Here is a 12589-nt window from a genome sequence, read left to right as displayed (position 1 = left end):
TGAGAAACGTTTAAGATTAAAAGCCAAAAAAAACTTACTTCATCTTTATCAGCTCTCTCTCCTGTTTCGACTCGAAATCTTCGAACCAAGTTTTCAGATCCATCGCCTTCACATGACGCGAGCTATAAAAAATAAAAGTGTGCAATTATGTTGAAAAACTATTGCGAATATACTTTCAGAATTCTCTTTAATTAAGGTTATAGTTTGGTGCAGCATCTGATTCTTGAGAGCACCACAATACAAATACTTGAGACTGACGAAGTATAGTATCTTTATAGGATTTTTCGTTCCCTCAACTAGAAAATCTATCACTATCATCCATGTGAAATTGCAAGTCATTCATTCTATCAAGTAGTTTGTTTTATACAGCTGTCTGAAGCAAAAGTGTTATCTGTATCCCTTGAAATGGATAAAATCGAGTATCGTGCGATTATAAATTCTTTGTAAAAGAAGGTTTAACGCCAAAAGAAATTCATTCGAATTTCATAAACGTTTATGGGCACTCTTCTCCTTCGTTTTCGCAATTAAGAAATGGACTGTCGAGTTTAAACGTGGCTGTACCATCCTTGAAGATGATCTACGTGAAGGACGTCCAAAAAGTGTAACCCTAGTAATCATGATCAAGAGCACGTTATGATAATAGATGACCAGCGAGTCAAAGTGCTTGAAATTGCTGAGATTATAGGCATTTCATGAAGAATTGCAAATGAAAAAGCTTTGCGCAAGATCGGTGCCACGCCTGCTCACAGCAGATTAAAAACGCACTCGCATGAAAATCTCTCAACAGTGCTTGGAGCATTTTAACAAGAATAAAACTGATTTTGTGCGTCGATTTATTACTATGGATGAGGCTTGGATTCACCATTACACACCAGAATCCAAACAGCAGTCAAAACAGTGGATAAAAGCCTGTTGTTCATTGCCAAAAAAGACAAAGTCGGTTCCATCAACAGGAGAGGTCATGGCATCGGTGTTTTGGTATGCTAAAGGCATTTTGTTTATTATCTTGAAAAGGGTAAAACAATAACCGGGGAATATTATTCCGATCTTTTAACCAGACTAGACGAAAAACTTCGTGAGAAAAGACCCGGTTTGCAGAAGAAAAAAAATCATCTTTCATTAGGACAATGCACCTGCCCACAAAAGTGTTTTGGCAATGGGAAAATCAAGGGATCTGCAGTATGAATTGTTGGAACATCCACCTTATTCTCAAAATAGAAGAGAGATAGAAATCCCTCTGACTTCTATCTCTTCCCAAAACTAAAACTCTTCCTCGCTGGTCAGCATTTTTCTTCTAATCAAGAGGTGATTGCAGCTGTAGAGGGGTACTTTGCAGATCGTACTGAGAACCACTACAGGGACGGGATAATGGCTCTGGAGCATCGCTGTAATAAATATTTTAATCGTAAGGGAGATTATGTTGAAAAATAAAAATAATTTTGAAATTATAAATTCGTTTTTTCATTGTTAGGCCGAGAATGTTTCAGACCACCCTCGTATGTGTGTTGACGAACCGGCAGGTTTGTTTGTTTTAAGGGACAAAAAAACCTCCTTAAAAAAATCCCCTCCATATCCGTATGAGACCGGTTATTTTATCTCTGAAAAGCCCTAATAAAGGTTTTTTGCGTCACAGAATGAATTAGCATCCAGGTCTTTCCAGCCAAAGAGCTCCGTTGAAACCAACTGCCTTGCCAGTACCACTGATTATTATTATTATTATTATTATTATTTTATTTCTTTTGTTCAATTATTTACAGAACGAATATATAACAATGACACTAGACGAATAATGGGGGGAGGGAATGCCCGTAGCCGCGTATGTGTCATTAAAATGTGTGGCAATATGGAGTTTTTATTTTCGATTAGCGTTTTCCTTTTTATTTTGCTTTAGTAGTATGTTGTCATTCTACAAGCAACCCGATACAAAAATCTACTAGAAAATTGTCTCCATTTTTGCCGTAGTTGTAGGCGTTTGCTTGTCTTAATATACATAAGATAAGCGGTATATTAGTGAGAGAAAACATTCAAGAATTTCAAGAATATTTGCACAATTTACAGTAGAAGGGCAAGTGATACTAGTGAAGACAAATATTTGGGAATGCAACTTTCTATTGTTAATGAGTCGTTTTAGATTTGCCTAATTTTATTTCAGCTAGTGCTCTGTATAAACAATAACGTTCTGTTTTATTTTCTCGATCGAGCAGTCAAATTGATTTTCTACATGATTTAGATGTCGTTTTATTCCATATTGCTCATCTGTACAGTCGGAAAATTTGGAATATGAAATTGAAGTTTCTTTACCAAATGGGGGGGGGGGGAAGGCATCGTACAATTAGTGTGTTAATAATACCTTTGGCACAAAAGTATTATTAACACACTAAATAAAAGTGTGCTTAGGAATTTGGAAAACAGGATCACGGAGTAACACTGAACAAAGGAATTTTAGGTGATTAAACATTCCTCTTCACTTAAATTACAACGAATGCTACAACCTTGAAATGTGATTAAAAATAACTTTCTAGTACGTACGGTGTGAGATTTAAAGTTTCGAGAATTTGCTACAGAGATACCTGCTCCACCTAGTGATTAGCGCTGGTTGCAGTTAGTGGAAGGAAAATATTACTACATTAAAGTGGTTTTTTATATGCATTAGTGATGAGTTATCAAGAACAAGCAGTGGGCTTGGATATTGGCACCGAAATGGATTTATAATCCTACGAAACTTGGGAAAAATTAAGACAAGCAAACAGGAGTGAAAACGTATGAAATTAGAATGGATAAGTGTCGCTAAATATTTAAGAATGGGTACGAAATTTAGGTTCGAATTTCCAAGACTGAAGGTAGTTTCACCTACCTTCTCAACTCAACCACAGCAAATTCAAAAATTTGTTTGCCTGAAGAACAAGTTAAATTTGAAAGGAAATTATAGTTCTATTAAATCATACCCCTCAACTGAATATTCAGCGCTATTTTCAGACATCTTGAAAACACACTCCAGATTAATGAATTAAGAAGTCTCTTTGTAAACCCAAATATTCTAACATCAGATGGAAAACAGAAATATATCTTAGAATAAAATGAAACTGCAGAATTCTAAGTTCACAGTGGTTAGGATAAAACATATCATCGCAACGAATTTGTTATGGACCAACTAAGCATCCTGCAAAGATAAAACTTTCTCTAGAATCAAACAGCAAAATTTGTGATTAAATTAATTTCATAGTAACATTTATACAGAAATAATATTTATGCTAAACAGTACAAGTTACGTAAATGTTATATTACAATGTGTCCTGTATGTGTGTAATATGTTTAAATATTACATTAACCATGCATAATTTATATTTATAATATTTGATATGATTTAAATCGTCTATTAATTTACAGAGAAGGTTCATGATATTTAGAGGTTGAACTGATAACTAGTACATTTAAATGCCCAGTAGAGGTGGTTGTTTTATTGATCTTTCGAAGTATTAGGATAGAGAAAGCGCGCGCGCGCGCGCGCGAGAGAGAGAGAGAGAGAGAGAGAGAATGGGGAAGGGAGGGAGAGAGAGATCGAACTTAATATCACTGATTTTATTATTAGCAACTCAAGAAACACAAGGACCGAATGTGTTTACAGATGAAATGGAAGACGAACTATAAAAAAAAGTTGATCCAGGTGAAAAATCAAAAGTAGAAAACATTTTTGTTATTTCTAACTGGGTGGCTTATCGAAGGATTTTCTATTTTTAAAACAAAACATCAAACAAACTGAGTACTCACGATCCACTGGTTCTTATGAGCTTTTCTTCGTGTCTTGTTTTTTTGCTATCTTCCAATACATTGCAGCCGAGAAATATGAAGTACCTCTTCACTGGCAGATGTTGGAACAAATGTTTTTATTTACTGGTACTTTCTGATCCTCCCCGTATAATGTGATGCTAAATTGGTTATTCCTTAGTTCGAAGAAGAGTGTTTCGCAATTTTCCATTTCTCTCTTTTTTTCCCATTCTTTGCGGAGTCTCCTCAAGAGTAATGTCTACTGGTCGTGTATTCTAAATTTATTCTTCTCGTGATGAATATCAGCTGATTTTGTGGATGTTATTTCATTCACTGATCTCAAACAACTAAGACCTTTTTTTTCTGCATTCCTCTCACATAGCTTGCTTTAAAGAAATGACATAAGAAAATATATCGTTTTTTTCTTCACACAGAGGGACACAACTTTCTTCTTCTCATCACCACTAGAGGTCTCTTTATCTTTCTCTTTTAGAGATAAAACGTCACTATTTTAATTTTTTATCATTTTTCCTTTCATTTCCATTAAGTACTGCATCAGTCGAATAACAGATGTCTACTTATTAATGTCAAGGTATGTCATGTTTATTCTGATGTTCATTGAAGTCGCTGTGTACTTGAGTCCAATATTACGACAGATTGTTAAATTAAATCATAGTACTAATACCCTATTTACATGCTATATATTGAGTAGTTATTATTACTCCATGTACGTATTGTAGTATTTAAGTTAACAACTATACCGAAATCTCAGTATCGGGATTGCAATAAACGGTTATTTGTTTCAAATAATATTTAAAATAATTTATTCGGTCAGTACTTCATTACACAGGAAGTTTATAGATTTTTGATTGGTAATAACATGTCATTTTTTGAGAACCACGCCAGCGAAAGGTTTAACATTAATCTAAGTAGTATCTTGTGCAAGTTAATGGTTACAGCTTCTGACTAATATGAAGCTCTGAGAGTGACCAAATTTGGCGCATACATTTCTGGTTGCCAGTAGATAAAGATTTATTGTATCTAGCATTGAACAGCTAAGGATAGCTTAGAAGTTATCGTTAGCTGTTCTGAAATAGTTTCTGATTTAATTCTTAAAAAGTTCTGAATTTGAGATTTATCTGAACTCAAAGATTTCTTGATCTTGGATTCTACTGAGACTGCGTGATAGCAATCTTCAGGAGATCGTATCGTATGGTTACCCTCACCTTGGCGAAAAGCAAAATCTTGATGTTGATCAGCGACACCAGTAAATAAGGATAAACATTTAAGTGGATATAGTGATAGTGAACAATGTGAACATATCATGTGAAGGATTACTACTAGAATTTGAAAATATACAGAAATCTTGCTATACTGTACAATAGGAAGATTTCATTTTCGTTGTCATTCTGAAGATTTTCATCTTATAAAATTTATAGAATGAAGTCAACTCTTAAAGGATGATATCACACAGTCGTAGTAGGATCCGAGAATTTACCATAAGTTCAGATAAACCTCAAGTTCAAAACTTCTTTGAGAATTAAATCAGAAAAAAAAGACATTTAGACATTTCTGACTGAAACGAGTAGTGATGATGTGATTTTAGTGGTTCGAAGAAGGGCATCTCGATTAAAAAATACCGTGTTTTACTAAAATCGTCTTTTTGCAAACAACTTTGCATTCTTCGAACAACCGTTTCATTTAACTGATGGGATGAAGATCCATTTGTGATGTTACAGAGGATGATGCTTGGATTCATACGATGCTGTTTACTCATACAGATGAGACTCCTTAATGCAACTGGCTGTAATTCAACAACATACTCTGGCAGTAAACAGATTATTATGGCATACACACACGGTTGTTTACCACTGGAAATTAATTATTGATTCGTTCATTATAGAACATGCCTGATTATTTATTTCGTTTTGATGTGAAACTTTATAGTAGTAGTACTCTTATTTTAGTTATTAAGATATGAGATGGAGCGATATATTTTTTTTTTTCGTAACATTAACTTTTGGAACAATTTATGCGGGACAGTATAAGACAATTTTCTTTACACCCACCCACCCACCCACCCACCCGTCCACACACACACACACACACACACACACACACACACACACACACACACACACACACACACACACACACACACACACACACACACACACACACACACACACACAGTCTCCGAACTATCCAGATGTAGCTAGAAATAAATATTTATGCTCACTGAACAATTAAAATGGCCCCATGAAGTTTGGAAGTTTTCTAAGCAGCTCAATTATCAAGTGCTTTGTTCGAATTTCTTTCTTAAGACTATAAGAATTCTATGAGGCGGCCAGACTTTCCAACAAACGATTATAAAAAAGAAAAATAGATAGAAAGGAAGCAGACAATATCTTAAGGTTTTTGAGTTGAACTCGTTCAAGCTAGAAGGTTAGCTGTGACGGAACCGATAAAATCCTCCCAATACAATCTCCCGAGCGTTAACAGGTGGGTGGCTCTAAGAAATTTGCCTTCGCTTCTTACATTTATGAATATCTTAAATTGAAAGCGAACATTAAGAACTTCTAGCGCTTAAAGTTTTGACCTTGTTATTATATGAAAGTTTTTTTTTTTCTTCTTTGCGTGGCGCCTCCCTATTCCATTCTATCCATTTCGCTAGACTTCATCTGAACCTTACCATTATATTCAACTATCTTGAGAAAAGCTCTCATCTTAATTAATCTTTCATGCTTCGTTAAAGATCCGTTTTTATTTAGATTCGCAGCTTCTCGTGACCTTTTCACTGATAAGAAATGATTATTAATGGCGTCAAACAGTATCTGAGACAGACATTCAAGGTTTTAAATGCATTGAAGAAATGCGACACGTTCATTTGATTCGTTGCAAAAAAAAAATTTTTTTTTATTATTTTTTTTCTGAATCTTCTTATTCAATAATAAATTATTTTCTTCCATTATCAAGATCTGATTTCTTTTTGCGATGAAAGACCAAGATAATCATAGATACGTTCGTTCTTTACTTGCTATTAAGCTCATGGTGAGAAATTACCATTATAATTTCTCTACCAGGTGTCTCTTCTTTCAAAAAATATTCGAAAGAGTAGCTTCATAAAGATGCAATGGCACCCATCGGCACGCGCCTCCATTTACGGCTTCCTTCCAAAATTTCCGTGACCTTTTATTATGTTAAGGAGACGCCTTTGATCAATGGATTATGGACGCTACGGCTTAGAATAAACCTTCAAAGAAATGGAAGGAAACACACATAAAAACATTTTTTTGCGCCTGAAAGAATGTAAAAAGAAATAACAATATTCTTACAAAAGCTGTTTCATACGTATATATGAAATACTGTATGTGTGTTTTCTTTCTTTTTTCTTAAGCAGTTTTTTGTTCCCCTCTTTTCTCGCTATAGCTAAAAAGATTATATAAAGAGAAGGTCGCTTTTGGGTAAGCATGAAGTACTATGTGTAAAAGTATTGAAGAATCACAAATGCTAAAGTTTAACTATTGTTCCCATTCCTAATTGGTTTCCAGGCTTATTTATTAAAAGTTGCGCGCTGTATTCGTGGGTTATTATTAAAATTATAAATGAAATAAAATACATTATCAAATTTAAGCCAAGAGTTCTTTTAGATAAACAAAGAAAATCCACAAATTATCAGTCGATGAAATGAAACTTGAAAGTTTCAGAATTTTATTAGCGAGTTGATGAGAATATAAATTTTCACAACGGAGTTGTAGAAGCATTTGGTTGTACTACTTAAAAGAGATTGTTCTGCCCAAGATAAAATGCATGTGTATTCGCCTTTTATTAGACATTGAGTAGGTTTCACTGGTTTGGCAGCTGTTTCCGAAATGTTCTTTCTCATTGGAAAAGAGAAAGATGGTTGATCTTTGATATCTTTGATACTGCAAATTGTCTTTTCCCCACCATGTAGTGGTTTAGTTGTTAATCTTAGAATGGAAGTGCTTATGAGAATTTTCTTAAACTCGCGTGAGTAGCAGATGAAAGTTTAGAGGATCCTTTAATGGCTTCCTTTCTTTTGACGAAATGAATTTCACCCTGAGAAGTGAATCAACACGGCCATCAGTGGTATAAACATTCCTTCATAAATAAAATTAAATAATTAAAATGAATTATCATTATTATACCTGAAAAAGAAACATGACATGTATCATCAAAATAAAATAAAAAAATTAAAGTATTTTGTTTTTCATTTTTGATTTAATTTTATTGTAATCTGATATAGTTAAGTTGATTGACTTTAACAAGATCAAATTAATTTGAAAAATTGAATGTTCAGAGTTAAGTTCAGAACCTGAAAATACTTCAGGTATTTTCAGCTGCTAAATAAACTCCCGCTACTTATGTAATGGAGAGAAAAAAAAGGCAGTTTTTTAATACTCCGTTAAACTTAAGGAGCTAAACTGCATGCTGTTTCTTTAACTATTAAAAAAGCCGTTGCAAAGCAAATCGACGAAAAGCAGAGATACAATTAAAAAAAAAAAAGCAACCAAAGTAGACATCAAGAGGTTCGGATCCCATCAACCTAGTGATTTAATGAAACTTTATATAAGAGTTCAGCATGTTCGTAATAGTTGTCGCTTCCGGAAGGCGGATCTTCCCGAGAAATGCAATCAAATTATACAAAAATCGCGCGCGTATGCTCGAGCACGACTTCCTTTCGAACGACATGCAAATCAACAAATTGAATTTCAAATCGGCTTTTGATGAAGTACAAGACTGTTACTAATATAATTAAAATGGAAATCCAAAATAAAGACCAGAAGATTTCTCTGTAGTGGCTGTAGAATTAGCTTCTACTTGAAAATACCTCTTTACGGAGTCTTAAGATGTAAAGACTGCGATAAGGCAATTCACTTCCTTTCCGCCTGGCAGCGTGCAATGAAAGACCGCCATAGAAAGGAATTGTTCTAGATAAAGAAGTTATAGCACACGTATTCTAACAGCACACCACTCAATGCGCTTGCTCATTTATTTCTAAAGGAATATTTAGATCAATACCTTCGCTGTGTGTGTGTGTGTGTGTGTGTGTGTGTGTGTGTGTGTGCAGAAGATTTTCTGAAAACTTAATCTGTGAAAAGCAGATACGATGCTGAGTAAGAAAATCTAGCTGTTCACAAATATGGAGTTTTATTATTATTTAATAAAACGTGCAATGGATTAAAATAATCTTCGAAATCACCACTGGATGGGTCACAGTTGTGTTCGTGAGAATACATGAATACTTTAGTTATTTTAACATCTGACTGTGCTTTTATTTCTTTTAATTTCACATTTAAATTCATCTCGTCTTCTTTTAGACCGAATAATCTGATACGCCCAAGTCAATCTGATTATTAATAACTTAATATCACTAGAATATGGCACTCACTACTACTTTCATATTCTATCGGTTGCATGATATTTCTCTTGTCTGCAGTCTCTCTGGTCGTTTTGTTGAGAGAGCTGTTTCGTGTAGTACCCCATTCACACCAAAAATAGAAGCATAATATATTTACATAGTGAACTGTGCCTTGACATAAACAAAACAAAATTTAGTACCGGAATATGTGTGCAACTTCATGAAGTATAAGTCATTTACTAACATATTTATTGAGGTTCTTGTCGTAAGACAAATACTTCAACTCAGAATAAATTAATTCAGGTAAGTAATAATACTTAATCATCATCATCATTTATTTTACAATTATAAATAGGCAAAACCAATCAAAACAAATAAGTAGTCTGTGTACACTAAGATAGAACTTGGAGGTTGTTATGACGTGAAGGAAAACCAGGCTTCTCTGTCATATGCCAATTGACGGATCTCTGATGCAGAGAGTTGGGGGAAAACGGGGAGAATATTGCTGATGTATTTCCAATATGGAGTTCGGGGTCTGCCTCTTTTTCTTTTTCCATCTGTAGGGGCGTAGAGGACCAGAGAATCAAAGGGTACAGAGGGTGGATGTCTAAGTTAGCGGCCGAGCCATTTTATTTGGTTTCTTTGAACAGTGCAGACTAGAGGATCTTGCTGGGTTTCATCTAATATAGTAGAGTTGGGAATGTGGTCTTGCCAGGAGTAATCCAGGATATTTCTTAGACAAATAGTTCCAAAGCTATTTATAATATTGGTTACTGCTTTTGTTTAAATGTTCCAGGTCTGGGAGCCGTACAAGAAAGATAGACTGGCTGGTGCACTTGTAGAGACGAATCTTCGTCTCCTTTGAGATGAGGCTAGACTTCCATACTTTATTAAGACTTCTATGGAACACCATGGCGGGCTTTCTGTTTTCTTGTTTTAATGTCTGTTAAGGAATCTGAGATGTGTGATCCAAGGTATACAAAATCATCTACTTTTTCAAGGTGATCATTTTGATTTATATAGATGTGCCCATCCATCTGACGTTTTAATATCTTTGTTATTTTTGTGGTTCTCCTAAGGCTGTTGAAGCGGTTTGGGGCATCTGTAATGTTGGAGTCAATGAGGACTATATCATCTGCAGGACTATATCTCAGGTCTTCAAGATGCATCTGTATATATGGGTCTTTGATAAGGATTCCAGATTTAACTTGCATTAATTAAAAATATAGTCAATCACTATGATGAAGAGATATGGGACCAGAATATCTCTCTGTAGGACTCCTGTGGTGATAGGAAAACTGTCTGTTTTGTCTCCGTTAATTAGTACTGTGACTTGATATTCCTGGTAGGATGGCTTGATTGCCCTGATAAATTTTGGTGGAATGCCATAAAGTTTGAGCGTTTCCCATAGTCGTTCCCTTCAACAGAATCAAATACTTAATATGAACTATAAAATAAAAATAAGGAACTGGAAAACAGAATAACTCTGAAGAAAAATTAATACGATAATCTCAATGGAACACGCTGGAATATTCTAACACCGGAGTACAATATTTAAATTGCATCTATCGTGAAAGGCGAGTAACTAAACAAGATTTTCATTTCCGCAGGACACCAAGCATGCAGTATATACTCCTAATAGCACAAAAAAGAAATATTACGTAATAATTTCATATATTTATCCAAGAATATTTAATAATTTACTATTATTAATGGGAAAGAAACATGTTCAAACAAGTATTGGAACATAATCAGAGAATGTTTTAGCTACAGTGAAAATACTGATAGCTTATTTAAAATAAATGTAGAACTTATCAAATACCATGATAATATGGACGTTTTACACCTCGCTTGTGTGTATATGTTCTAAATAATGATATCCCTGAAAGATTTTGTAATTCGAACGAGGTGTTGTTTTTTAGATGATGATAATAATAATAATGCAGATATATTTTATACCTATTTTTACAATAAATTGAAAACTAAAGACTGTAAACCTGTTATACAGAGTTATCGTAGATAACAGTGTACGATAAGTTACATTTAATATTTTTTTTAAAGTCAATATTTTGTTAGCTCATTTTTCGTTGTCCTATGCGCAGGATAAAAATTATGTCATAGAAAAAATATTAACCCACATTAATACTACTTATAATTAAAACGGAAAACCTGTAAAAACCTAATAAAAACAGAATTGGGAGTAATATTAGAATAAACTTTGCAGAGAAAGAGATGAGAAAGAACTACTCAATCTAGTAAAGCATTCAGTCTTATATCTTCTGATACTATGGAATGCCACTAAGGTGGTAAGAGTGGCTGCTCTAAGTTCTTATCCAAGAATTTAGAGCAGCCACTCTTACAACCTTAGTGGCATTCCATAGAAGGGCTGCTACGTATCATGATAATGCGTCGTGCTTTAATTCAAGTGCTATGGCGTGAGGAAATAGAAATTCAAATTTTCATTATGCAGTACATAATTATGTCCACAGTTTCTACATAGCAGTTTCAAGAAGGGTTAAACCTCTACTAAGGGCAATCTCACCATATAAAATTTCACTATAACTGTCATTTTGGGTAGAGGAACACGACAATGAGAGATTGGTCCATTTTGGTGATTTGTTAAAATAAAGGATTTTTGAAACTTTTAAGTGTCTCAATAATTTTTTATTATAATGCACCTGTGCGTCTTGTAGCATATGGGAACGTTTCTTATTCCATACCGTTGGCTGCTAGAAGCAGGAGAGCTATAGGTTTCATTCTAGATACCGACTAGAGCTTTTTTCCCCCAACTGGTTCCTGAGTTAGTCGCCTTTGGAACAGGTGAGTAAGATTTTTCAATCTAAAACTCTCAGTTTTAACCCAACACCAAAAAATAAAATAAATCGTAGATCTCACATTACTTTACACAGTAATATAAGTTAAGTTTAGCATCAGACGAAGCAGATGTCTGTACTCTCGCCCGCATACAAAATCATTGTAGCCATGAACTCAGCTATCGGTGAAGATTAAGAGTGGAGAACGACTACCTACAGATTTTCAAAAAGTTAGTTTTGTCTTTTCATTTGAGAAATAAAAAGGCGTTAAAATGATTTATTGAATTTTTATGGAACTTCTAAATATATTCTCCAGACTTACGCTTTTCTTGATGAAGGGTGCTTGTTGTAATAAAGAAAGTTAACTGCTTGAAAGATAAATCGCAGATCCCAAATGGAAATCTCAGTATAATTTTTGCTCACTAACTCAAGAATGAGAAAAGCAGAAAAACATCGGCTAAAATCTTTTATCACGAGCAGTCTGATGAAATAATAATCTCCTCTGAGAATCCATTTAAACACTTTTGTATTTCCAAGAAAGAATACGATTTATTACGTAATTAATATAAGATTAAAATATGCCGTCAATTTTAGTTGCATTATTGTAATTATAAATTATAGCTTTTCT

At 34.2% G+C, this 12589-nt stretch overlaps 1 protein-coding gene across 1 annotated transcript in view; it reads right to left on the bottom strand.

Moving 5' to 3' along the window:
• LOC150098082 (GTPase-activating Rap/Ran-GAP domain-like protein 3) overlaps positions 1 to 12589 on the bottom strand; it is a 183568-nt gene that overhangs the window by 79594 nt on the left and 91385 nt on the right. Inside the window, exon 3 of the mRNA XM_090406580.1 lies at positions 39 to 122. Within this exon, the coding sequence (XP_090262706.1) occupies positions 39 to 122 (84 nt within the window). The remainder of the gene's footprint in view (positions 1 to 38; positions 123 to 12589) is intronic.

The sequence above is a fragment of the Typopeltis vanoorti genome, chromosome 16 (genome assembly GCF_054136105.1).
Source record: "Typopeltis vanoorti isolate ZY-2024b chromosome 16, IOZ_Tvanoo_1.0, whole genome shotgun sequence".
Classification (NCBI taxonomy): Eukaryota; Metazoa; Arthropoda; class Arachnida; order Uropygi; family Thelyphonidae; genus Typopeltis; species Typopeltis vanoorti.
Note: the sequence above shows the minus strand (reverse complement) of the source record. Positions and strands in the feature narration are given on the sequence as shown.